A 27,187-nucleotide genomic window follows, 5' to 3' on the forward strand; every position below is an offset into this window, starting at 1 on the left:
GAGCTGTTGAAAGTTGAAATAGTTATTATTCCAGCAATTATTAAATACAGCTGATAGAATATTTACACCCTCCTACTTTCCAACCTCAAGTTCACTGTGTCGGGCTCCTGAGCAAAGAGCAGCTTCTGGAGTAGAATTTGGGAGCTGCTGCGTGGAGGAGCCGGCAAAAAGAAAGGCAAGGGAAAGAAAGGCAAACACAGCACTGGCCCAGAGGCAGCAGCACTGAGCAGGCAGTGGATGCTCACGTCTGTCTTTCATACCTAAATTTTAAGCCTCGAAAACTCCTGAAATGACATGTATTATTAAGCAAGATGAATGCAGCCAAATCGTTTTTTTTTTCTTCTAAAAAGAAGCAATGAGCCCAGCATCCTTTGGCTGTAGCTCTCCCAAACTGGGAGAAGCATCGACGTTGGTGCTACTACAACGTGTGAAAGAAGGGAGTGGGTCCCCTGGCCCAGCACTGCCCGTCCCCAGCCCCACAGCGACCGGGGTCGGGCAGCTCAGCGGAAGGGGGGGAACGGCAGGGCCGCAGCACTCATCCCTCTGCAAGAACGTGCTCCTCTTAAGACTGTTCCCATCCAGCATCTCCTTGTTGTAGACACTTGCACTGCAAAGGCAGAAAAAAGAAAAAAGCAGCTAGTTTTTCATTCCATTCACTTAACAATGACGTGGTCACCTCCCTGCAAGGACCAGGCAGGATTTAGTGAACATCCAGGATTCCTGCTTGAGAAACTCTGGAGATGGCAAATAAAACTATCAAGAGTCCTATTTATAGGCATGAAAAAATAATTAATTTGTCCCCTTTTAATTGAAAATGTAAAAAGGACGTCAGCTTTAAATAAGACATTTTGTACAAAGCTTGAGCACAAAAAAGTGAACACCAACGTGTCATGTAAACACCACAAATGTTACTCATTTGTTCAGTAATGCACAGAACAGCGTGCAAGTCCCCTTTCCAGTGGGTTAGGTTTCTCTAGCCGTTCCCCTCCCTCCCCTCAGACCTTACTGGAATACAGGAAACCCAGAAGCTTTGGAACATTTACAAAGCTACAGTAGTCAGGATACATTGTGACTAAAGGATTATTTTTTTTTCTTTAAGGATTGGTCATTTAAATATACAGAAGTACAATAATCTCACAGGCAAATGAATGGCAGCTTGGATTAGAAAAAGCACCAAAATATTTAATATACATCTGGCACAAATTCCACAAGAAGTCAGTAATGGACAAACCAATGCTTTGCTTATAAGAAAAGAAAAACCTCAGACTGCACTTAATGCTCTTCTTCCAAAAGGGACACGACAAAAACATTGCACTCAGGATTGCTATCAAGTAAAGACAACCTTCTCATCACAACCTATTTGCATTGTGCCTTAGATTGCACATTCTGTAAGATGCTGTTTCCATTCTGTTCCAGACAACGGTGAGCAAAATTTGATATATGAAAAGTAACTGTAAAATTACAAACCAAATGGGACACAGTGGATGCATCATCTTGAACTACTCCCACTTTGCCTCTAGATCATCGTTTCAAATTTGGCCACATCCTTTTAAAAAACAGATCCCACATGAAACAGAATTTACTCCAGCCATTTTCAAGCATTACATTTACACAGCACTTCTGATACTGCTGTCTAAAAGAGGAAGCACGGGTCTGCCCCACGACACGCAATACATTCATCGTTTCCCAGGGCGAGAACGTTGGACCATCCACGGTTATCTCCTGGGTAAGTCTGAAAAGGCAAAAACCACTCCCCACACAAAGACCGGCAGGTGTGACCCTATCTACCCTTGCTGGTTCACTGAGGAACGGAGAGACTGACCAGCCAGTTGTATTCACATCTGATTCCATGAAAGCTGCACGGAGGCGCGCTCTCGTCATTTCCTTAGTTAGAATTAGTTACTTCTCTGGGAGCAAACACTATCAAAATGCATTCCTTCTGTAAAGGGTGACTTGAGGCTAAACTGGGGCCAAGATCCACAAGCAAGTCCTCCAAGAAATACAGCTGCGTCAACCAGCTCTCCCGGGCTGACCCTTCTCCTCCACGCAGCCTCTCAAGGCCTTCCAGTCCCTTCACGCCCCCAAGACCAGCCAGCGCAGACCCCAGCAGCGCCGGGTTGGGACCTGACCCCGCCAGTTGCACCCGCATCTCTCGGAACTCGAGTTACTCAACCACCAACAGCACCAGCCCATCGCCTTGTTTAAAGACTGTTTTAAACTTATAGACAAGAAAGCGAGCATATTCTTAAGATAACTGTTTAGCGCGACTTAAAAAGTCACAACTTCAAAATATTAAGCACTATTCTGTTACGTCCTCTAATACGTAATACATATGGGAGTATAAAACCAGCAGCCAGCCTTCAGCTCCGCTGATCCCTGTGCGGGTTTGTCACCTCTGGTCACAGCATCTCCCCTCTCACGGGCCCAGAGAAGAGCAGGAGTCAGCAGCTGTAACTGCATAAAATGGCAACATTCAAGTAAATGCATTGATTCAACAATAGGCAACCTTTAGTCCAAATATAATTTACAGGGGGAAAAAAAACAAAACCAAACAACCCCAAAACATTTTACAGCAAGAACATCAGGGATGGATGGGGTTTCTTCTGTGTGTGTGTGAAATGACGTGTTATCCAGAAAGGGCTTATCCAAAGAGTGCAAGTACGCAAAGATAGAAGCTTTTTTAAAATTAAAAAGTGTTGTATAACCTCCAGAACCTGTTGGATTTTAAGATCTAATTACAGATCTTGACTGAGGATTGCAATAGTAGCGAGGAACCGCTGTAATTTCAGTGATTTAAGGCAAGCTGTTAGCAGGACTAGTACATTGACGCTCCTTTTACTAATCATCTCTCGGGCCCCTGCGCTCCCTTGAAATATGTGCCCGAACAGACAGCGCAAGAGGTTGCACTCCGAAAGCGGCCCTCAAACTGGAAGAAGAATTTTGCTGCAGCATCTGTTCGGGACTTGCCATGACGGTAATTGCGTTGTAGTTTTCTTTGTGGGAGGAAAGCAAGGGACACGGATGTGTCGCATGAAGAAGAGACACCACCTACACGCATCAATGAGCGCAGACGCCGCTCCGGCGTCTCCAAAACACTCCAGAACTCTCCAGTTTTGCTCAAGTGTAAGGGTTTTATCCTTTATCCTGAGCAAGATTCTGACCTCAGGGAGGAAAAGGACGGGTACAGCTGTTACACTTCTGCAGCTCCCATCTTCGCTGGTTGTTACAGGTCCAGCCCGATGGAACGGAACACAGTATTTTTCCTCAAAAGAAAAACACACTCATGGCACTGCATCAGGTGGGTTCCTAAAGTTTTTCAAGGGCAAATGAAAAGGCTGGTGGCTCCCTCCTGGGGAGCAGCTGCTCCATCTTCAATTTATTGTCAGTGCAGGGAGCTGGACCGGGGAAGAGGACGTGTGATGATAAAAGGCCCTGAGCCACACGGGATGCAGCTCCAGTCGGACACTCCATTGCACTCCAAAACTAGCACCCAGGAGGACCGACGCTCTGTTTGCAGCTTGACTTGGCTCCCTTTCACAGGGTCGACTGCATGCAGATTAAAAGCGGTATACCAAAAAGTACGGCAAATAGATAATACTTAACTTGGGTCAATTAAAAAAAAAAAAAAAAGATTACTCATCCAGGCTTAAAATCCTGGGAGCAAAGGATGGTAACCTTAAACTATTCAAGTCTAAGAACAAGAGGTAGAGACACCTATGTACTTCATGGTGAAGGAGTTACAGCCTTCTTTCCAACAAGCGCATGTATTTCACTTCAATTGACAACAGAAAACCAAAGATTCGATCTTCAATAGCCCAGAGAGAAAGTTTTAACACTGGCGGTTTTGTTTGCACATAACAAAATTTAAGCAAACACTTAGCTTTCAATACTTATTTGAAAAAAGTATTCATGTTAATGAAACACTACCCCGAAGAACTTTAAGATTCAGGTTAAGCATCTTCCTTTTTAATACGAGAGGCTAAATTCACACGCACACATTCTGAGCAGAGTGAGCTCAACGGAAGAACTGGGTGCCCAGTTTAACGAGGATCTTCTAAAAAAGGATCACACTGCAGAACACAAGGCTGCGAGACCCAGAAACTCACAATGACTATTATTTTCCGATGAATGGGAATGATGTAACCTCAGCCAACGGATTACACCACAACTGAGGTGGCTATTAACTACGTGGTGTTTCTTTGCTGGGGTTTTTTTTTTTTTTTGGAAACAAGGCTTAGAACCGTAAGGAAGATACTTATGTTGTCAGTGTCGTGAAAATACTAAGGTCACTGGTCAGTGCATAGCCATGTCTGGGAACCACGGGTGACAGGCTAGTAGAACCCTGGGATCCCCGGGTTACTCGGGTTCTGAGGGACATGCGAGGAGTGAAACAGAAGTCACACAGGCAAAGCTGCCCCCGCCCCCAGCACTCTGACCCCCGCACCCGACAGCCACCCTGCCCTCAGGAAGAGGGGCTCCATCTATCCGCAGCCGAGCCCGAGTCACTCCCCGGTCAGCAGAGCAGGGGGAACTCCTGTCACGCTCTTAAACGTGCTCAGCCGAAAAGCTCTAGTGGTTGGGAGGCTGATTCATGGGCAGATCTGCCCCGCCAGCCCGGGGACGCCAGCGCTCCTCCCGGGGCGGACCCAGCTGCCCCCGGCTGCAGCTATCCGATTTGATGGCACCTGCCACACCATCATTTATTTTTCCCATGGTTCTTTCACTACGATTGCACAACATTAAAAAAAAAACAAAAGCTATAATTCTCCATATAGAATAGCACCAGCAGCAAGTAAACTCACAATCCAGCATTCAATTTCAACTAATTTCCTCGGTCATGTTTTATGGCCAGCCACAGGCGGAATCTTTCAAGTCCTTACTTGAATCAATAAATAGTCTTTGACCTTAGAAACGCACCCACACAAGTGAAAATTAGCACAACTGAACCTCCAGTTATCTGGGAGCCAAATTTTAAAGGTGTTGCAAACTATAATATGGTGCAGGTGGGTCAATGTTTTATTACTCAGGAGTAAAGTTTACAGGAGTTGTATTTCTTTGCATATAAGGGAAGGCAATAAAATGCCAGAGTGTGGATGTCAGACCAGTTTTCCAGTATATTACTAAAACTATCTATATAGTTACCTATTATTTATGCCAAGTTGCAGCATATTCACTACATGCATCAAGTTTTCTACTGCATACTCTAATTTAAAAAAAAAAATTAAATAGTTGCAATGGTTTCAAGGATTCCATCAGCATCACTATTCACTACAGTCCTGTGCCCTACACAATAAAGATTTAAATTATATAAAAATGAAGAGTGAATGTATTTGGCCTGTTCCACAGATATTCACAGTTTAACCATTAAACAAGCATATTTTCAGAGGCTCCAATATTGTCAAAAACTTCTCAAACACATGTACAAAACCCCAGTCCCACACAGGTACACCGGCATTACAGAGCATGGGCTATTATCGTTTAGGATCATCAAATCCCCAGGGAATGCAAGGGCAGGTCTGAGCCCTCTCTCACTTCCAGCACCGCCAAAGAGTCACGCCTTCAGCTCCTGGTTCAGGAGTTTAAAACTGATACAGGTCTGGCATGCATTCTGTAAATGGTAATTAAAAAAATGAAGTTAGGCTAAAAACAAATGGCTCTTTGCTAGACAGATCATTTGGCTATTTTTGCAAGTATTCTACCCAACGAGTGGAGTTGCTCCTGCTGGGCAGAAAGCGGCAGAACAAGAACAAGGTTTTCCTCTCGTACTGAAAGCTTGTGACTTGAGCCACTGAGAATCGTATGTCCTTTCCCCAACAGGAAACAAGATTATTCCCTTCCTATATATTCACCATCACCATCTTCAAAAAAAAAAGCGGTATTACATTTGATGCGCTAAAACAGGCTAAGCCTTGATGTGCTACAAATGGCTTTCCTTACTGCAAATCCACATTCAGAGCACAAGAAAAACACCCACCTTGAAGAGCTCTATCCCTCACCCTTTGGAGCTGCTGCAGTTCAGCGTACAAACCAGCTGCAGCCACCGCCGCGACTGGGTGTGCATGTGCGTGCACTGGCTATCCATTTAAATAGTTAGTTCTCACACTCTGGACATTTTAAATTCCCTTTAGGAAAAAAAAATACTGAAGTGATGAACAAAGCATTTAACGGCTGAATGAATGAGTAGTCTCAAACTTATAAATACAGTCTTCATTTACTACCAAATCAGTTTCCATTTGGAACTGTTGCTAACAAAGCAGCCTCTGTTGGGGAATATTTTTTTTTCTTTTTTAAAAATAACAGCACCAGCGAAAGCCTCACCATAAATTCAATCATACCAGCACAAGTGCTTTGGCCTGCTCTGCTCACCAAATCAGAATAAGATTTTGCCGCTGAACAGTACTCGTGCCACGGGAGCTTGGAAGGTTATACTAGCAAGGACAAAGCTTTGGGGATATTTCCCTATAATCCAGCAAGTTCAGGGCTCTGCTCCTGCAAAGCGCCAGACTCAGCTGCATCTGGAACAACCACATTTGTTCTCCACAGCTCAACACGTCTCCCAGCAAGAGCTTGCAGAAGCAGCACGGACCAAACTCTCCTTTTATTAAATGAAAGAGATGCTATCTGTGGCTTGTGGGTTTGTTTTTAAACAGTTTTCAATACCCACATTTTGTTAGTGATTTATCATCTCAGACCCAAGCTATTGCATAGGCTGCACACCAGCAAAGCCAGTGCCAGAATTCAGGCAGCTCCTCCTCCTCCTCTCCCTGCCAACACCCCTGGGGCACAGCAGACGTGCAAAGCAGGTGCCATCCTGGATCCAGCGAGAAGCTCGCCACTTAAAATCTGTTTCCCTTTAGCTTTAAAACCCTTAGATCACAAAAGCCATTAGATGCTGCGGATGACTGCCTAGGTTGCGTTTCTTTGTTTCGGTTTGTTTTTTAATTGAAGCTGTTTTATGATCCCGAAACGCAGCTCTGAAAAGAAAAGGTGTGTAATGGAAGTGTATCAAATTCATTAAGCCAGTATTTAGCTCTATAGAAAGCCTTGGCAATCATCCCTTTTACCAAAAGGTGTAAAAAAGTTGACATACTAAAATTAAAAAAGGTAGCATCAATAACCAAAAAAAGTTTCAACCAGTGTTAATAAAACTCCCTTTAAGTCACAACAGTTTCAACAGGCAAATAGTCCCAATACAGGCATTGTAAAATAATAAATTGACTCCTATCCAAATATTATCAAATCAGTCTAAAAACGACTCATCTACACTGTTGTCATTAAGAACACATTAAGAATTCACTTTGTCATCAGATGCCGATATTGTTGCTCCAGAAAGTGTGGAGTATTAACTGCGATTTAGCAATTAAACATAGGTTTTAAAAAATTGGTTCGTCAATATTAATGCAAAAGATAATTCCTTACATAGAAGTACTGTGCTTGCCAGACAAGTAAGATAATACTTTAGGTATAAATCAAACAAATTAAAGCAGAATTATACCACAGTTTTCCTTGAAGACTTAGGGTTTGTGTGTTGCTTCTGTCAATGTTTAGCAAACTTAAGAAGCAGAACCTTTGGTTCTTTTAGTCAAGTAAAAATATTCTCAAGAAACCACAAAAATACAACTTCCAGAGAAAATGGAAGTCCATCAAGAAGTCCACTTTCAATAAAACTGAGGTAGTACTGCTCTTTTATTACATGATGTGTAAGAGATTTAGATACAAATCGTCATCTACCACTCAGTTGACTGACAGGTACAGTAATTTTATAAAACAATCCCAACATTTAGTTTGAAACTCCAAAAAAAGGAATGACCTGGACTCATTCACTAAGAGTTAGCTTTAAAATGGGAATTAGCCATATTACAAAAAGCTGTTGCTTACGTTGGTTTTTAGGGCCTTATTACCAGGGGGGATTAATGCATTTATAGTTAACAGTTAACACTGCTGTTCATCTTGGTATAAAACCTTAAAATTATTACAGCCTAAAATTCCAACAATGTAAACAGCACTACACACAGTACAGACCCGCCCTGACAGATGTAGTATGAAAAACTTAATCTGGCACTGTATAATTTAGCAATGTTAATTTAACCTAACTAAAAAGATCTACATTGTGCAAGAAATCTCAGACTTACTTATACTAATCTGAAGTCTTAAAAAAAAAAAAAACCCCAAAACGCTTAACTTGTAGCCAGGGTCAAATATTTCAGGGCAAGAGTAAAAGGAATAACCAAAATGAAGAAAGTGCCTAAAACATGATACAGCATTTTAGAGCCCTTTCAAAGACAAGGCAGAAAAAGGTGTAAAGTAGAAAAGTCTGGAGCCTCGGTAATTTCCAGAAACATCCAGAGTTTACATTTCATGAAGGGCAACAGGTTCCTTCCGTCACTGCTGCTTCGATGCCGCTAAGTCTGTTCCTCCGCACACAGGCCCTCTGTGTCCGAAGACGTAATACATTTGGTTTCCTCTTCCTTTTTCCTTCGCTCCATTTCCCACTCCACAAAGGTATCGAAGAGACTCGGCCAGGCCTCGTCCTCGCTGTAGTTGCTAAGGTCCGGTCCAATCACCTGAGTAAAATTTAGAAACATGTTCCACGTGTCCCGGGAGATTCCCTTGATTCCTGAGGGGTTCTCGATTAGGAAGTGTAACCACTGGTCCAAAATGGGGGGCTTGTTTTGAGTGAAGACTAATTTCCAAAGGGCAATGGCTATTTCCCGATGTAGCGACCTCTGTCCTTCTTCAGAGTCCAGGCCGAACTGGAAGGTGAAACGATAGAGATCCTTGAATTTATCTTCCTGCTTGGCTTCATTTAAGAGGCTGGGGAACCTTGCACAAATGCCGTCAATGCTGTCTGCATTTATTGCTTTGCAGCCTTCAAAAAACTCCTTCCTATTAAGCAAGAAAGAAAAATTAGTGCGAGCACTTCCCACCGACCTCACGCGCTGAACACGTCCCGTCTCTGTTCAGCTATGCCAAATCAGGAGAGGGTTATCTGGACAAGACAAGGTGTGCTCTCCGCCCGGGTGGCACAAAGATCTTGGCAGTGGGACCTACTGGAAGGGGAGACGTTTCCAAGAAATTTCTCATGGCTTGGGGAACCACAGACACCACTCAGATCTGCTGGGACACTGTTAGCATTCAAAAGAGATTTTGCTGTCTGGCTTTCCGACAACTCGGTAATACCACATCCAGTGCCTTTCACATTAAGAAGTGAATAAAATTTACCACAGAAGAAATGCCAAATGTCTGAAAACACGACATTTATGCACTGAAGTGCCATATTTAACCAGCTTGATTCAATACTGCCCATGTCTAAACGCCCATGCTCTGGGTGAACTGTTCTCAAGGGACAGAGCAGTTCACTGGTGGCTTTCCTGCGGTTTTTGGTTGCTCTTCCAGCCTGCAAAATAAAAAGGGTGCCAATGGCAACGGTCAGAGAAGGCACCTGCCGAGAGAGCGGAAGAGAGCACAGCATCACACAACACAGGCTACAACGCAACGTATAAACACTGCTCGAAGCACCAGTCCTATACTAATTAGCCGACTAATAATCTGGCCAAGTGGGTAGATGGTTAGCTCTGATTTCTCTAATGCTCACGAGCAAGTGTTATAACCAGCCAGAATTAACCAGAGCCAGCAGACTCCGACACAGGATGGGCTGGCGAGGAGACAGGAGACGGGGCAGCACTCACAACAGAAGACCACATTGCTTTCCTTCATGGAAGAAGCCGATCAGCTCTCATATCATGGAGTGTGCTGTTAAACAAAAGCAACCTCTCACTGCTAGATTTGCCGTCTTTCCAAGAAAATCAAAAACAATGGTAATAAAACTCATGTGGTTGTGCAGAATCACAGACACTACTTGCAATTCCTTTGCCACGCTAGCAAATACCTGTGCTGTCAGTTTCTAGTAAATCCACATTTGCATTTCGGAATAACTCATCCATTTGATACACACCCACATCCACAAAGACTCTCAAGATGCTGGAAAAGCTATCTGTGTTCAGTGCACAGCAGAGCCTTGGTTCAAGGCTCAGAACACTAAAGTAATTTTGAAAGTTATTAGCTGAGTAAAAATAGGTAGCATTCCTCAAACCAATTGAGATAAACCAAAAAAATAAAGAAAATTAATTCTCTCTCAGCCAGTCCATGTCGAAGTCTTTCCTTGCCCTTACCTGGAACATTGATAATCAAGCTGGGGGGGGCTGTTGTAATTTTGGGTTGATTTCTTTTTTTCTGGTAAGTTTTAGCTGTTCTGGCGTTTCCTGTAGCCTCACATGTGCTCTAAAAGCCTGCTGAGTGACCCCCTTGTCCAGAAGGACAGAGAGCACTTTAAATACCAATCCCTTGTCAGCCAGTATGAAAGACCTGACAGTGTCAAAAACCTTGCATTTCTTTCCCTCTCCATGCTTTAATAGGATTACTCTTGGAAAAAGACATTAAGTGTAACACTGTTTGGGCAGGGGCAACTCTTAGGAAGCAGTCTGCCATCCTTTCACAGAACGGTAACAGCGCTGGTAGCAATTACTAAGGAATCTCACATTACTTTAAAGCGAAGATTAAATTCAGCATCCGATCTCATCACCAAGATGGATACACTAAAACTGCTTTTGGTAAATCAAGAATAAATGAATGTCTACAGAATGCCACTGCACTGTTCATCATTAGCAGCAGTATGTCCAAAACCACATTTTCAGTTCCGAAACCCACTGTGAGGGGAAGGGGAAAAGAGGACAATGCAAAGCTTACCTTCTGCAGCGGTAGGAATTAATGTGATCAAAATGCAAGTGTTAGAAGAAATAAGTAAGTGAAGCTAATGAGGCTGTCTCTCCAACATAAAGATGACAGGATAAACTTTAACATATGAAAATGATTACAAGTTCTACAAGAACTAACCTTGTAAATTTGCACATGGTAGCAGCCTGGAATTTCCAAGCCAAAACTAGCACTTTAAATTCAGTGGGATCAACACAGAGGTCATTGCAAAATCGCTCCATTCCTTCTTCCAGTATGGCATCTTCCCGTTCATCCTTATACCTCCTAAATAACTCCCCGATCCTTTGGAGCGAAGATTCTTCTGCGCTGGAAACAGTGTCTTTCTTTGTATCTCCAGAAAACGTTGGAGGCTGACTAGACTCCACAGCAGCATCCGTTTTCTTTGTCCCATTCACAAGAATATCTCCTGAAGACTTCCCGCAAGCTGAGCCATGGTCGTCTTTGTGGACTGCACTTCTCTTACTATGCGACTTGCTGCTGGATTCCCTTTCCCCATTTTTGCTGCCGAGGGTAGAAGAAGGATTCTTGCACTTCGTGACACACTGGCCCATGATGTTGCAAGCCCAGCTTCTAGAGCAGTCCCCTTGCCGTCGGACAGCCTCGCAGCTGCTCTTCAACACATCTCACCATGCCATTAGCGGCAGTCAGCTAACCTGAAAAACAGTTTCAGAGTCAAATTGCTGTTTCTCCACAAAGAATATTGTAAATATTACATGTGGAATAACAGTTGCCAGTAAGAGACCAACTTCAGGATATTTAAGTTTTGCAGACTGAAAAGGAGTAGTGTAGAGAAGGTTGGCATGTGCCATAAATTTCAGGCAATTTCAGGCCGTTTTACCTAGAAATCAATGCAGCTCACTCAGTGGCTGCAGTATAGTAACGGGTCCTAATAAAGGAAATTCCTAAAATTCTTACTGTAACACAGGTTACAAAGAGGTTGATTCATGTACAGGCTTCATCAAGACAGACTACTCTAACCCAGAAATATTTTAAAGGAAATGGTTTTTAAAAGTATACCCACATTTTATATATAGAATATAAAACACTGAAACAAAGCCGGGGGTGGGGGGGGCGGGACACACACGACACACTGATGGGAGAACCTGGCAGAGACTTAAGCAGTAGATTTAGGCTGTACCTTCAGCAAATGGGCAAAAGGGGTTCGGGGGGGGGGGGGGGGGAGGGGGGGCAAGAGAATTGTGGGTTTGGTTTTTTGGGTTTTTTTTTTTTTTTTTTAAACAGAGTTCGGAATCTAGATTTTTTGTCCTTAAAACATACAGAGAGAGCGTCTGCAGAAAGGAGGCAACACTCACTTCTCATGCAAGACGGTGTTTAGGAATTATTGTTTCAAGCAGGCACCTCCCTGCAGGTAACAAGACAGACAGGGGGAGGGGGCCTTTTTAATGAAACTTTTTCAGACACACATGCAGATAAGTAGTAGTAATTCCAGTTCAGTTTTTTTTTTTTTGAAATCAAAATTAAAAATGCCAAAATGATTTCATCATACTCTGTTTTCACAAATCACAATGTTAAAGCCTTGCATATTGGGAAAAGATATTTTACCCACAGAAAAGGGTTCTTAAATTTTCCCTATTAAAACCAAAGTAACACTCTGACACTATCCTATCAGCATGCAGCCACGCCATGGACAGTCCTTTTCTCAGAAACCTCAACTCCAAGAAAGCAACTGCTTATCGTATTCCTCGTTTACCCACTTATTTGCATTTCATCCCCACTGACAGTTAGGCAAAAGCCTCAAACATAAAAACTGGGTTTGCCCTGTCTCTGTTTACTGCTTCCAGGTTACAGAATTAGAACAAGAAAGAAAAGAGATAAAAATTAAAGATTAAGAAATAAAACGGATGTCACGTCAGTTTTTCTGTGTTCTTTCTTGGGTAAAGCTCTTCTGAGACCAAATCCCTGGTTTAAGCTGTAAACCAACTTGGAACAGAAACATCAAGTGCAGATGAATTCTCCAGAAATTAGGATTACAAACACAAATCTTCTCTCAGACTTTATACCCATTTTGGCAAAACAGCACGTATGCAGTTTCATGAGCAAAAAAAAAAAAAAATATCTTTTTGCCAGTAAAACTGCAAGAGCCAGGATGCTGGTTTCAACTACCTGGCTCCCCTTCCCCGCCTCAATTCCTTTTCTTAAACCCATAACCCACAAACAAAACTAACAAAACCCTATTTTTAAGCGGCAAAAGGAACAAGCATCCGGTACATCCTTTCGCCAAACTGCTTTAAAGATGAACTTTGTATGGGCAAGTAAAGTTCAATTAATGTTTTCAAGAATAATTTCGTATTCATTTGTATTTTAAAGAATTAATTAAAATATGCATTTCCACATAAACAACCCGAAAGACAGTGTCACTGGTCCTTAGTACTCCACAGCTCTTTGAATTGCAGATGACAGCCTGGCGCTGGTTCCTGTGCGGCCATGCGTCTGAGCAATATCATCTTCTCTAGTGTACACTACTCATTTTTTCATTACACCAAAACAAACAGGATATTATTAGGCAGCGTAAATTACTGCTTAGTGATTAACTCCCAGATATCAGCCTTCCTTCACCCTCTCCCCCGCCCTTTAAATTCATCAGAATTCATATGCTCAATCTACACTAATTCTTGTTCTCCCATCAGTTCCTCAAAGGCAGCTACTACTACTTTGGCTACATTTTTCTTTAGAAAAAAGCATGCAAATAAAGGAACAGAATAAAAAAATCCTGAGTAAAAACTAGTATTAGAGTTCAAAGTAGAGTTTAGCTAGTTTATAAAACTTTCTGCTCAAACACATAACAGCAATTACTAGCTGTTGGGGATTCAGAACAGCTTGTTCCTATGGACAGGTTAAAGAATAGCTGCCCATTAGTGAATGGTATTTTCCCCTAAAGCAGCTGGTAGCAGTGAAATCACACACAGCATAATGCACAGAGATGAATCCATTTCACTTTAGGAATCCCAATTTAAAGTTAAAAAAAGAAAAAGTTTGCAAGACTACCTTACATACTCTGTCCATAAATCTTCCTAACTCAAGTGATTCATGCTGTCACACTTCCTAAGCAACAGCTTGTATTAATGATGATAATCTAATATTCAAGTCTACAAAGAGACATCACCAGTATGATGAAACAGACTGGGTTTATTGTCATTTGCTGTCATGGTCAGACAGCATTACAATACAGAGGGAAGGTCAGCCAGCATTATTAAACACCTGTATGTGAGGAAGTACCCTGACAGCTGTTTCCAAAAACCACTGGAGAGCACAGGAACATTAACACAGAGTGCAAGTTAACCCCGTCCCCCGCAGCACGCCCCTCTAACAAACCTGTTTTCTGTTCTCCAGCCTCCTTGCCCTCCAAGGAGCTGACGGCTGCTCCCGACCAGCCACTGCCAGGGCTCTTCTAGCACTGCTCTTCCCTGCCACAACTGAGTTCCTCCTCCCTCCTGAGGAGCTTTTCAGAGCACAATCCTACTCGTTATGAAGAAACACTAAAAGATACTGAAGTACAGTTGCTGCAATTCCTCACTTTTCTACTACATGAAACTTGATGCCACGTGCCAGATACTTTAAAGCATTCTACCCCAAAAATAGCAAAACCAGCTTGAAAAAAAAAGTCAGACTGCCTCCGCTGGCAGTTTGCGCATGTATCTGGTTTTGTAAGAGACAAATCTTTTGGCGCTCCATCAGTTACTCTGTTATAAAATGCCTTCACTGAGCTGGATTCACTTCACTTACTAGTCACCTCCGCTTCCTACATGACTCAGATTTCAAGGCATGAAAGGAACCAGAGCCTCGGAAGGAGATCGAAATAAGTGGGAGAACTCGGCCTTTTTGTTAAGGAAGGCTGGAAAGAGGATCCCGTTGCAGCATCAGGAGCTGCACTGAACTCAGTGTTCGAGGAGTATGAAAAAGCACTCTCAGGAAAGCGAACACTCATTTAACTGTTGAGCAAAGCAAATGTCACGTCTAGGTCATGCTGATTACAGTTCAATGAGCACAAGGACGTGCAGAGATACTTCTCCCAGCTGGATCAGGAACTACAAGTATAAAGTTCTCACGTACCCAAAGGTTACACCAGATTGGTGGCAAAGCACCAGTTCCCAAAAGGATCAGTTCCCAAGAGCAAGTTTACTGTAACAGGCTTGTACAACTTCATAGTGAGACACAAAAGGCAGTGCTGATCACTACTTTTGCCATTCTACTAAAAAAGATCAAAATTCAGGGCTAAGGTTGGAACGTACTCGGTGCTACAGGACATGGTACTCCCAAAGAAGTTTGATTACTCAGACACATATTGAGCAATAACCTACAGTAAATATGAATCACCGAGTTGCCCATGAGGCCGTCTTCCACATAACAGGAACTGCAAAGCAGAGATCGGCAACGATGTCCTCTGCTCCTTTCTAGAAGCGAGTGAGCAACTGGAAACACAGGAAGACTAGAGCCGGTGAATGCAGACAGTAAAAGGAAAGCCATCCACTAAAAACAAAGGGTGTGTAAAACTGTATTGCCCAATACATTAAATGGAAAACCTAGAGAAGACTGGAAAGACCTCACTAATGCTTGGTGGGACCTTTTGTTTTGGGTTTTTTTGTTGTTGTGGATGAGGGTTTTTTGGTTTTTTTAAGTACTGTAAGGAAATTAGTTTTTCTCCATTTTCAAGTGACCAGATCACACGTAACCCAAGATCTGAAAAAAACAAAACAAAGTGACTCAGTAATAGTTCTCTGTCACACAAGCACACCATGGCACAATTGAAAACAGCAACACTGGAGTGGGGGAGAGCTGGCAGCAGGAGAGAAGATGCAAAGGAGATATTTAAGTAACCCTGTATTTTTCTTTAATGACCAACATTACTGTAGTAACAGAAATTATTGGATACATCCAGAGAATAACAAAACACAGACAAGCATTATGCTCTTTAATAAAGTGTTGCATCAGAAGGTATTTACAACAAGTTTCAAAATGCAGAAAGCATCAAGAGAGAAGAGGAAAAAACCTCTGTACATTCAAGAACACCTCAAAGACAAATTCAGAAAATCTCATAACAAAAGGAGACACAGCTCAGCCAGCCATAAAATCCCTTCCCAAGTAGCAATTCACTAGCTAAGGCAAAGACCACATTGCTAGAGCTTAACTAAGCCTCAACCCAGCCTCAACTTCTGGCAAATACTTGAGCATAGTCTGTAAGAACTTTACAGAATTGCACTATGCATTATCTACCTTTTAGCGGACAGGGATACACGACTTCTAAAATAGCTGAGAGTAGGGAACAGTATCATGGGTGCCCCGTCTTTCGCCAGCTCTGAACAGATACGCACTGCTTTCCATTGGGGAGGCACGAGAGGATCATTGCAACTGCTGAACCCGAAGCAATCGCTGCTCTAACAGTTGATGCTAGGCAAGTGATCTTGTAAGCAAACATCTGATACTTACATAGTTTCAGCTACACAGGGAATCATTCCACTAGCTTTCACAGCCTCTTTCAGGCTCCCTGGGTTCCACATGGAATGCTGTAAGACAAAAGACCACACAAATCTTTACTATTAGAAGAGGCTATGAAAAACATAAAATGCACCAAATCGCTCAGAAGCGGATATGCATTTATTAAAACCCTTCACAGCCAAAATCCATTTATTGAAAGAGTCATTTTATAAAACTACTTCAGATTTTACTTATTAAGTAGCATTAACACCACTAACTCTGCATTGTCATATAAAGCATAGATCAGGTACTGAATACAACAGACAAGTTCAAATGTTTGTTAGGAGTAAACACACCCTTCCGGATACTTTTACGGCTTTCGGCACGGGAGAGTTAATTCCTCATTTCATGCACTCAAAGCAAAACAGAGGACATGCTCACATTGTCAATGCATGTTAGCTAAGCGGCTGTTTCATCTGTGAATGCCAGACAGCTGCTACCTAGCAAAGCATAATTTGGGTCTAGAAAGTAATTCTCTTTTTTCACTCTCTAGCACATTCTTTTCCATGTTTGTTTTCCCATGTTCAGTTGAGCTGGCTCAACTTCACCTCTCTTAAATTCCCAGCTCTGCTATATAACTAGAAAGCTCTGAAGAGAAGATGACAAAGGTCTGTCTGGTTTGTGTAGCAAGAGCTACAACCACAGCACCTAGTCAACACCTCTGTTTGTACCTGATCTAGAAAACAAACAAGCAAACAAACAAGAAAGCTCTGGCACAGCTCCTCTGCTCTACCATGCTAACAGAAACACTAAAACGTCTTGTTTTTATGGTTGTTAGTACACTTACTTTTTATATGAGACCTACTTCTTAGGAAACAAGTGGCAACATTAGCTTGTTCAGTGCTTTCTTCAGCATAAAGTAGGGAATGGATGTAGAAAGACAACCGTGAAACAAGTTCTTATCACACATGCCGGTTTCCGCATGTTAAGTTTTCCCCAAACTTTAGTCCTGTATGCAGATTAGCACAAGTTTGACCGACAAATAAAACCTAGTTCAGATAAAAGCTTTTTAAAAACCTTTCAAAAGCCCAGGGAAACAGGCGTCCAAAATGCTTCAAAACCCCTAGAAACCATGGTGTGGTGCTTTTGCCTGCAATACACACATGGAGCAAAACCATATCTTTGCTCAGCCATTTTTAGGCATTTACTTTTGAGACGGATACTCCAAAAAGCCTGCTTCATTCTGTATTTACATCCTCCACTTCCAAAGCTCATCTTCCCCACAAACACCAACCCTTTTGCCTCCTCGACAGTCCCATGTCTCTTTTAGCACACGCTCCTGCACAGCCACCAGCCAGCTTAACGCGTACGGGAACAGGGCAGTTCTCTTGCCATGGAAGTACTAGCTTGGATTTCTTTCTATTTGACCGTAGCATCCCATGAATTTCAAGAATTTAAGCAAATGTAACATCTGGCACTTTTATGTTAATTTCTTTTGGCGCTCTGCAACTAAATAATTCCTTTTATAAATCATTGTGAGAGGAAAGAAGAGACTGGAGGGACAGGGCACTGTGCAGCCCCATTCCTCCAGGGGTCTGATTAAATAGAGGAGAGGCAACATCTTACACTTCACATTTTGAAAACCATCGTCATGGCAACTTTATGCAACAAACTACTTTTCAAACAGATTTGTATTTCTTTGGAAGAAACCTAAGACCCACCAAATCTATATTTCCAGTGGACTACTGCGCATATGGGAAGCAAACACTTATTTCAAGCTCAAAAGAAGTTGAATCTGACAGAGTTCAGCCCTACCCAGCAATAGCCAAACTTTTTCTGCTTGTTTGAAGTAGTTTCTACATTGGCTGACATGTACGCACACACTGCCTGGAGCCAGGAGACAGAAATTTTAACATTTATTAGAACGGCCAGCTACAATTCTTCTCCCATTCTTACTACTTTTATTCTACCAAGTTGCCCATTTCACCTTTTTTTAATTTCTAACGTAGTAGCAAGTCTAAACTTCTGTGACAACAGAATTATGGGATGTGGAATAAAAAATTAGTATGAGCTAGCAGTTAAAAACCCAAGCTCTTCAAGCCTGTATTTAAAGGCTATCATAGCACAGCAATGCGTTGTGGCCAACTTCATCCTAAACCACGATGACTGTGACGGGGGTGGAAAGCAGCATCCACACTTTTGTGGCACAGGTTTTAATTCAGTCCTTGGGTCAGGATTGTAAGGTACAGCCATATGCTACCGTCACCAAGCATCCCCTCTTGCTGGTGTGGGAGGAGCGTCACGCAACAGAAAGCAGCCTGCGTGGTTTGTTAGCAATCCCACTGAGCAGTCCATTGGGAAAATAAGTAAATGGTATGCACCCTCAGGATTATGGAGACCTTTGTTTTGCTCACCTGCCTCTTTCTGCACCTGTGTCTGACTTCCCCCTGTGACTCAGGCTCTCCTGAGCACTGGAGCACGGAGGATCCCACTGCAGAACGTTGCAGCACCAAAGCTGCCACCGCCCTCCACGCTCCTCCTTGGCAGCTTCACCAGCGATAACAGCTGACAGAGTTCTCACAAAAGGCAACTTTCTTTGCTTTTCTGTGGGGAATCAGTGAAGAATTAGTAATATAATTCCCATCTTCAGCAGGCAGAAATTGAGAGGATCAGCTCTCCATGTGGGAAATTTTACTGTGCAGTTCAGTTTTATACTACTGCACCAAAGCACTTGGTGCCCAAATGTTAAAGCACAAACGAAGCTTCAGTCAGCAAAGCCACCACATTATGGAAACTGCTTATTTCAAGTCATAACCTGCAACGAAACTTTCTCAGCAAAAGCACTATGACTCCAGCACAATGGGCACATTATGGGCTTTCATTAGCCCAGAAGACACCTCACTGCATCCCTAACCAAGAGCTGTGCTAGCACCACTATGTCACACAGATCTGCTCTGCACCTCTACTGCAGAAACACATTTATGCAAAGTTACTTAAGAGGAAGTCTAAAAGCAGGAAAGTCCTGCTGTAATTAGTTAAAATGAATTTTTAGTTTGTCAGGCTCCCTGCGGTTCAAGCACCTTTCAATGAACTAGAGCCAGGTTATGATTTTGGAGACAAACAGATGGGAACTTCGTCGATCTGTTCCACATCAGGGTAACAAGCTATTTCTGACTAACCTCGCTTTGAGCTTTGGAATCACAGTGGAGTATTTAGAAATCTGATCAAACTGGGTAAAGTTTGTCTCTACAGAACACACCTGTATCAGAGTAGAAGCTAGTTTTATGGGCACATGAAAAGGGAACGTGTAGAGTTTTGGCTGCCACTTGGCAGAAAGGTAAATGGCAGATGATGGGAAAACTAAGCAGTTACTACCCCGACAACACATATGTTGGAACCTGAATGCTTTGTCTCAAAAAAGATGTGGACTTCTTTGAGAAGGACCATTCTGGAAAGGCTTAACTTGTTTGGAAGGGAAGAGAGGGGCAGGTATCTAAAAAAATAATCCAAGTAACAAGAGATTCAGAAACAGCTTCACCATGTCTACAGTCCGTAATGCTGGGCCAGCAATCAGTGCCAAGAACCAGAGCTATCACCAGAGCTCTTCCCAGAAGCTATCCCACAGTCGCCAAAAAGCAGGCAAAAATCTTTTAAACAATTGCACCTTGGCATGTGCCGTCACTTCAAGTCCAGGGCTGGGACATCAAGGGGCATCTTTCCATCCAAGACTCTGGGCAGAAGAAACCTGCTTTCTGCACTCTTGAAGAGCACACCCTATTAAGACACAGGGCATGATAACACACTTCATGTTCAACCTGCAACAAGTAGTCTTTAAAAAAATGGAATAGGTGTTTCAGATCTGCAGTTCACTGTGTGCAGCTAACTATACAAGGTTAGCTTAAGAAATAAATAAATAAATAATGTGAAAAATGATAGGGAAGGAGAGAGTAAAGGCACCTTAGTAATTTTTCTCATGGAAGACATATTCCTTAAGCAGCTTTTTCAGATGACAGACATGCATCATCCTCGAATCCCTCCCCTTCTTTTACACTCTCTAACCACACAATACCTTACTTATGATTACTTCTCATTGTCTTTTCCACTTGGCCCCATTAAAAAGTTTTAAATCCTTTCCTATTATGCACTTTATCCTACTTTATTAGGTGGGTGGATTGATTTGTTTGGATTATTGTATTTTCAGAGAGCAAACCCAAGTCCAGTTAGCTAAATAGCATATAATCTTAGAAGGGTGCCTTCAGGTGCTTCTGTAATGTAAATAAATTAATGAACTACTTCATGCAGCAGCAGTACTTGTTTTGAGAAATCTATTTAGGCTATGAGCAAGACAATGGGCAGAAGGGAAGTCAAGACAGCCAGACAACATGGCTGCTCAAGAACACACCATTAGTTTTCACTAAAGCTGAAACCAGAACCCTGACCAGATCCCCACCTTATACATACTTAGACATGAACAAACTCGTTCATTTCACTGCGTGTAATTCAAACCCTGGATGAGTTTGAAGCTACCACCTTGAAAAAACAAAGATTTGGTCACTGAGCAATTCATCTCCATCCATTTAAAAACTATCAGTCTTCCCTCTCTCCCCGAGATCCTTGTCAAAGGCCATACAACTCTCAAGGTCCAGCACTTACAAAAAAGCAAATCATCACCTAATGAGGGTTTGTGATTTTTTTTCCCTTTAATATGCAAAGAGTTGTAAAAGAATAATCCTTCAGTATTTTTCCAGGGTACACTGTAACTTTTGCACAGCGTGATAGACCTTTAGCACCTCAGTACGTATTATGAATAATTAAAGCAGCACATGCCAGGGGAAGAGCTAGTCTCTGCTCAGACACAACCAGTTCACATCTCTACAGTGAAACTGCAGATTATGGGACCAACAGAAACCAAGACCCCCAGATCTTTGACACAGATGCATCCTGCTGTAAGCACCTGAATGTAGCTGTGCTACAAATATTTACCTTACTCTCAGTCAGTTCCGTAAATTAATCTATGGAAAACTGCAACTATTCTGTAGCCAAACCAGAATAACTTTGAAAAACCACCTCGGTCTACAATCCGCTCTGCAATGGAAAAAAAACATTTACTTTTAAACTGAGATAAATGTGCACACATTCTTTTTTGCACTGAGTTCAGCTAGCAGACTTCACCCTGAAGTGTCCGAGGCAGCTGCATACTTAATGTTCAGCTGAATATAATTCAGGTAGATATCAAGTGATTTCTGTAATAAGATATGCTTTAAACTAATTGTAATAAGTGAATGACATCATATTTCTTACTGCTCTCAACACTGAAGAAAACCACACTAATCACACAAAAGAAGAAAGCCCTCGCAGCAGCTCTGGTTAACAGTGTCCCACCTCCAGCATGTTTCAAAGCAGCTGTGAGAACCATGACCCATAGAGTCATCTAACAAGGCAGTGAAGGGACAAGTCTAAAGACAAGAGCCAGACCACCTCATAAGATCACTTCTGGCAGCAGATGCTCATAAGGAGTTTACAGAAGGCCTGCTGGCCATCGCAGTAAGTGTAACACAGTTTACAGGCTGCCAGCCAGAAGAATCACTCATTTCATGCAGTTGTGTAGGAACTTCATTACCAGCTGACCACATAAATACTGGAATCATATTTAAGTTATGTACAAAGAATTGTTCTAAGTGAAAGGACTGACATCTGAAAGGGCTTTAAGAGCACGTGCTTGGATTTTCAAACTGACTGTAGTTTTTAAAGCAGAAAATGCACAAAGCCACGTACAGAGACCCTAGTTCTCTCTACTGATTCGAGTCCTGACTTCCCTATGACAGTGAATGACACTAACACTACATCATACGAAGGGTGCTGCAGTATTTAGATGTTAACTGCATCGACAGCTTCAAAGGCGCTCCTTCAAGTATACTTGAACTTAAGTCATCAGTTATAACAAAGACTCTCAGCTCTCCTTGAGAAATCCAGTGGCAGCTTCAACCAACACACACATTTTGTTAATAAGTTTTCATATATCCTTGATTTCACTTGATGTCCTGCATCTCCCAAGAGAAGTAAGGTATGTAGGTACCTATCCTGTGCCTCATGAGACATAATCACTAACTCCAAGCACAGGTAACTGTGCTTGAAGCTGGTATGTATCAGACCTTTAGCATTTCCAGACTGCCCATTTACATGCTGATCCAGAGTACTCGAGGCTTTCTGTACAGACTCATCTGTAAAGAAAATATTGAACAGTCAGCATATGACCAAAACCAACTTCTAGGACATTTGTGTTTGTGAGTCTATTACTAAACTACACACACCTCCCATAATCATAGGCATTAAGATTATTTTTCTCCCTCCATTTCAATTTTAAAACAAAAGGATAAGACTGACTGCATTAGATGTTTCAAAGCTGCAGAAGGAAAAGTTGCATTACACCAAAAATTTCAGAGTAAGAACTAAAAACTGTTACTTTCTGCTAGTATGTATATGCAAAAAAAAAAAAAAAAAAGACTGGTATTTTTCAAGAGCACACAACCCTTTTGTTTTCTTTTTTTTTTTTAAAAAAACACACTTATGTTCACTAAATAGGAACAGCAAGACGACAAATAACTATGACTGTCTTTGGCAGTCTGACTTTCTGGGAATAAGAAACTGTGACAGGAGGTCAGTAACAGCATTCTCACATTTTACTAAGTAAGTTTTGTCTTTCACAAAACAGATGTCACAGACAGAAGAGCATTTATAACTATTCTTTCTGAGACACCAGAAGATTATACTAGCTCATTCTCTTTACCAAAATCCTGTCCCACCACCTATGCTTCCGTTGGTTTCTCTACAGTATTCCTACTTCTATGAAAGAAATCCTAATACTTACAACTTAACCATCACTCTTCTAGTAGCAAATTACTGCAATTAAATAACTTTTACCTAAAATCCAGACTTTCTACTTCCTTCAAGCTGCAGATCATTGGATTGGAGAGCTGTCCCCCATGACAAATGGATAAAATGGAGATATAATGAGTTAGTTCTCAGATTATCTTCCAAGCAAGCAGCTTTGAATCACTTTCTCTTCCCCTGTTTGCTCTATTCGGGTTAAAACTGAGATCAGAATGTAAAAACATCACCAAACTCTCACACCAAAGCCACATGTGATAGGGAGAGCCTCCTTATGTCACCTTTAAAGAGTACTGGCATTTGAGGGAAAGCAGAGCTCCCCTCCGGTTTGCCAGCCACCCCTGGGACTCTCAGACTTGCTCACCCACAGCCAGTTACCGACAGCTGAGCAGTTCCACAAAACCTTTTCATGAAAGGGTGAAGTCACAGTACGAGTGAACGATGGGAGCACGTCTGCAAGGCTTGGCTTGGGAAGGCTTCAACCCAGATCTGTAATTACCTGACTCAAACTAGAGTAAAAAGAAGGAGGGGTGGGGGGGTTGCGGGAAGGAGAGAGATAGCTGACTGTTTCAAAAGACACACTTGAGACAGTTTACTGCATAGAAGATACCAAGCAAACTCGCAGTTTACTTGTGTCATATGTTTGCAGGGGGTAAATTGCAGGTGGCTCTTTACCAGAAGGCAACATTTGCCTTGAACATTTGCCATGAAATTACCATTGTTTCAAGTCAAGTTACTATGTCATTACTGCTGAATAACTTAGAGTCAAGCATACAATTAATCCATGTCACCAATGCAGATAATCTGCAAAACATTACAGCCATTTAATCTAGTATTTTTAAAAGGAGGAAGGGGGAAGAGACAAAGAAATTATTAGACTTCCAGTAACCAGAAGACAAAGCCCATTAGTCAGAGGCAAATAAAGGAGAGGAAGCCAGCGAGATAAGATGCAGACCCCTAGGGAGAAGCAGCCAGAGAGAAGGAGCCCAGTCAGGGAATTCTGATGAAGGCTGTTAAGGGGGTTCCCTCTTACCTTCTTGTGACTACCAAGTCCCTCAAGTGTTTACAGATTGTTCTTTCAGTCCCCAAGAATTCCGGCTACCAGTCTTCAGCTCCTTCTTTATTTTTAAGAATGAGGACGAAAAAAGGGACTGTTTTTCTAACATCCCATGCCTTTATTTTTACAGTCTCTTCTTACTCAGAGCAGAGTTTTTCCTGTTACATTCACTACTACAGACCCATGTGCCTAATGGAACAATGACATTGTTTCTGCACTTTGCAAGTTCTTACAATCTGCCAAAACCCCATGATGATGGGTTTTATAGCACTCCAAGACTTTAAATTTAATTTATCAAGAATTCCTCAGCACCCATAAAGAAAACAGACTGCTACGGTGTGGGACAGTTCTGAGCAGTACTGAGGGACTCGCACTTCTACCGACTTGCAGCTGTGCATCTCTTCATATCCAAACCACCTTTACATCGTTTTCTGCCATGTAGAAATGCACAAGTCATGTCTATCCCCCATTCTTCCACCTCCTGTCCATTTACTTCGTACTTCCCTGCCCCAATACACATACACACAATATACAGGATTTTTTCCTGTTCCTTAAGCTGAATCAAAGTAAGCAACAGAACCAAGCCTCTTCCTCATCCACACACGAATTTGTCAGAACAAGCCCCTTTGTCTTACAAGTCTGTCAAACCGCCTGGCAGTCCCTCTTGCTCAATATATATTTCTTTAACTAATTTCAATTACAGTCTTCCAAAAGGAGTTGTTCACAGTCTTCTCTCAAAGCCACCCCTTCAGTTCGTCCAATCACCTTTGTTGAACACAGTCCACACTAAATGGAAGCAATATATAGTTATGAATGAATTTCCAAGATAAAAAATTATAAGAATTAATGATGCAAATCAGTCAGAATTTGCTATAAACACAACAATGTTCAACTCCAAAATAAAGCAAGAAACCATGCAGAGAAAGCACCTAACCCAGCCTTAAACATCCAGGCACAGATTACAGAACATATTGCAGGCTGTCAGTCTCAAGATGAAAGCAATTTCAAAAGCATCACGTAGAGCAGCCAAATAGTATCAAAACAGTAAGTTCCCCCATTAACAGTTTTGTAAAATTGTTTAAGGATTATAAACATTCGTTCCTGCATAGAACTTACTATTAGGAAATAATCAGAATTTTAGAAATCACTACAAGAGCTGATATTTGCAGTAAGTTTGTAAAGCCAGTTGTACTTTGTGAATCCAAACTAATTCAACACAGATCACAAGCTCTCCTTTTTCTGCTGATGTGCAGAAAATCTTTGCTTTAGACTGCGTGCTGCCTTTCACATAAAGGGCTATGAAGGTTTTCCACAGAACACTAACACACACCTGTGCGGGGGAAAGTATAAGATTTTAAAGACAAACTACAGAACTGACAAGAACATTAAAAGTCAGATCCCTTTACTTTCACATGCAGCCGTAACCAAAGGACTACGTTCCCTTTTCTGAGGATTATCTTTTACCAGGGAAACATGCAGCACCATTCAGATGTGCTTGAGAAACACCAGTACAGACACTCTCTCTTCCCATTGCTAGCCCAAATAAAACACTAATACCATAGTTATACATTAACTGTTTAACAAAGAGGCTCTTAAACAGATAATAAGAATGCACTTAGAAGAGATGTCTTTTGTTCACTGAAAAAAGACAGAGCGTGCAGCAAAACTGTAAGTGCCAGTGAAGCCTGTCTGTAATTTTCAGAAAGGTTCTGTGGTTTGTGTTTGCACAGCTATACCCCTTTTTTCAGAGCACTTAACCTATTACCCCTTTAAATTATGCGGCAGACATTACCATTTACAAAAAGTTACCAGTTGCAGATCAATGCTGTATTCCGATACTTGGCATCAGACCCTCCAGTTATCAATGTAACATTTTGAAGGACAGCCTATCAGCAGTGTTAACTATTTAAAAGATAATCAATGATTCTTTCCAGTAACCACAGCACTAATACGAAAGACGTATTCTATCAACCAATATTTGCTTGAAACACTGATTATGCAAGTTACAACTTAAGTTGTTATGGGCGGTTTGTTAGTACCACCATAGCCCCAAAGAGTAAGAGCGATTAACGCAGCCTGCAGCTTTCACAGGAAGGGGGAACGCATTCAGGAGAGGGAGTGGAAGCTAAAAGTAAGAAAAGTGGCCGTGCAAAGGTGGTATGTTCAGATTATGAGAACTCTCTTGGAAATAAATTGCTCTACGTCTTATCTCTCTGCCTGCCTCCTAAAAACACGATGAATATACACCTTCCAGCGTTACGCGTGTAAAGGCTGGGCACCAAGAGTACCCGAACAAAGCGGCCGATCCCCTCAGCTCCGGCGGGACGCGGTGCCGCACGCAGGGAGGCGGCTTGTCAAGAAACGTTTTAGAGTCCTGCTGATAGCACACACCAAAATAAAAAAAAAAAAAAAAAAAAAAAAAAAGAAAACCACCCTGAAGTGAGCCAGCACCGCTACCTGGGGCACACGGGTCCGAGACGGGCGGGCTGGGCTCGGCGTCTGCCCGCCGCTGCCCCGGCCTGCCCGGAGGAGACCCCGCAGACACCCACCGGAGAAGCGCCCCGGACGGGACCGCCCCGCGTCGCGCCGCCGGGGGAGGCGGCGGCGGCTCCGGCTCCCGGTCCGGCACGCCGGTACCGTGGGACCGTCCCGGCAGCCAGCCCCGGAGGCCGGGCGGGCTGCGACTCTAGGGTGGGGGGCGACACCCCGCCGTGAGGGGGCGGCGGCGGCGCGGGGCCCCCAGCGCCCAACCGGCCCTGGCGGAGCTGAGGGGCGAGCGGCGGCCCCCGCCACCGCCGAGGCTGCTGGCCCAGCCCCGCCGCCCGCCCGCCCCGCCGGCCGAGGCGAGGCGAGCCGAGCCCCGCCGCCGCCGTCCCCCCCGCCCGCAGCCCGGCGCGGACGGGAAGAGACACGGTCCAATTCACTCACCTCAGCGGCTCCCTGCGAGACTGCCTCCCCCTCCCTGCATCACTTCCGGGGGTGAGCAGTCAGCTGGCGGCGGCGTGGCGCTGCGCCCTGACGTACAGCGACGTGCCC

General features: G+C 42.9%; 1 protein-coding gene across 7 annotated transcripts; it reads right to left on the bottom strand.

Annotated features, from left to right (window-relative positions):
- Positions 1–118: 118 nt before the first annotated feature.
- Positions 119–27,130, bottom strand: DCUN1D3 (defective in cullin neddylation 1 domain containing 3). Of its 7 annotated transcripts, XM_063344691.1 has the most exons (6): positions 26,701–26,969; positions 26,399–26,525; positions 18,621–18,810; positions 16,219–16,295; positions 10,894–11,426; positions 119–8,886 (listed from the first exon to the last, which is right to left on the bottom strand). In XM_063344691.1, the coding sequence occupies exons 5-6, from the start codon at positions 11,322–11,324 to the stop codon at positions 8,403–8,405; spliced, it is 915 nt and encodes a 304-aa protein (XP_063200761.1). In that variant the 5' UTR covers positions 11,325–11,426; positions 16,219–16,295; positions 18,621–18,810; positions 26,399–26,525; positions 26,701–26,969; the 3' UTR covers positions 119–8,402. The 7 variants fall into 7 exon arrangements, with proteins under 7 accessions (XP_063200761.1, XP_063200763.1, XP_063200765.1 ...); XM_063344693.1 differs by lacking the exons at positions 18,621–18,810; positions 26,701–26,969 and adding an exon at positions 27,080–27,124; XM_063344695.1 differs by lacking the exons at positions 26,399–26,525; positions 26,701–26,969 and adding an exon at positions 27,080–27,120.
- Between the last annotated feature and the right edge of the window lie 57 nt (positions 27,131–27,187).

The sequence above is a fragment of the Chroicocephalus ridibundus genome, chromosome 8 (genome assembly GCF_963924245.1).
Source record: "Chroicocephalus ridibundus chromosome 8, bChrRid1.1, whole genome shotgun sequence".
NCBI lineage: Eukaryota > Metazoa > Chordata > Aves > Charadriiformes > Laridae > Chroicocephalus > Chroicocephalus ridibundus.

What these genes read in the sequence shown, in the direction of transcription:
- DCUN1D3 (XM_063344689.1), bottom strand. Translation starts at nt 11,324, where the DNA reads ATGGGCCAGTGTGTCACGAAGTGCAAGAATCCTTCTTCTACCCTCGGC. An exon ending in ACCATGTGCAAATTTACAAG is followed by an intron (nt 8,887 to 10,893) that starts GTTAGTTCTTGT and finishes CTTGCTTAATAG; the next exon opens with GAAGGAGTTTTTTGAAGGCT.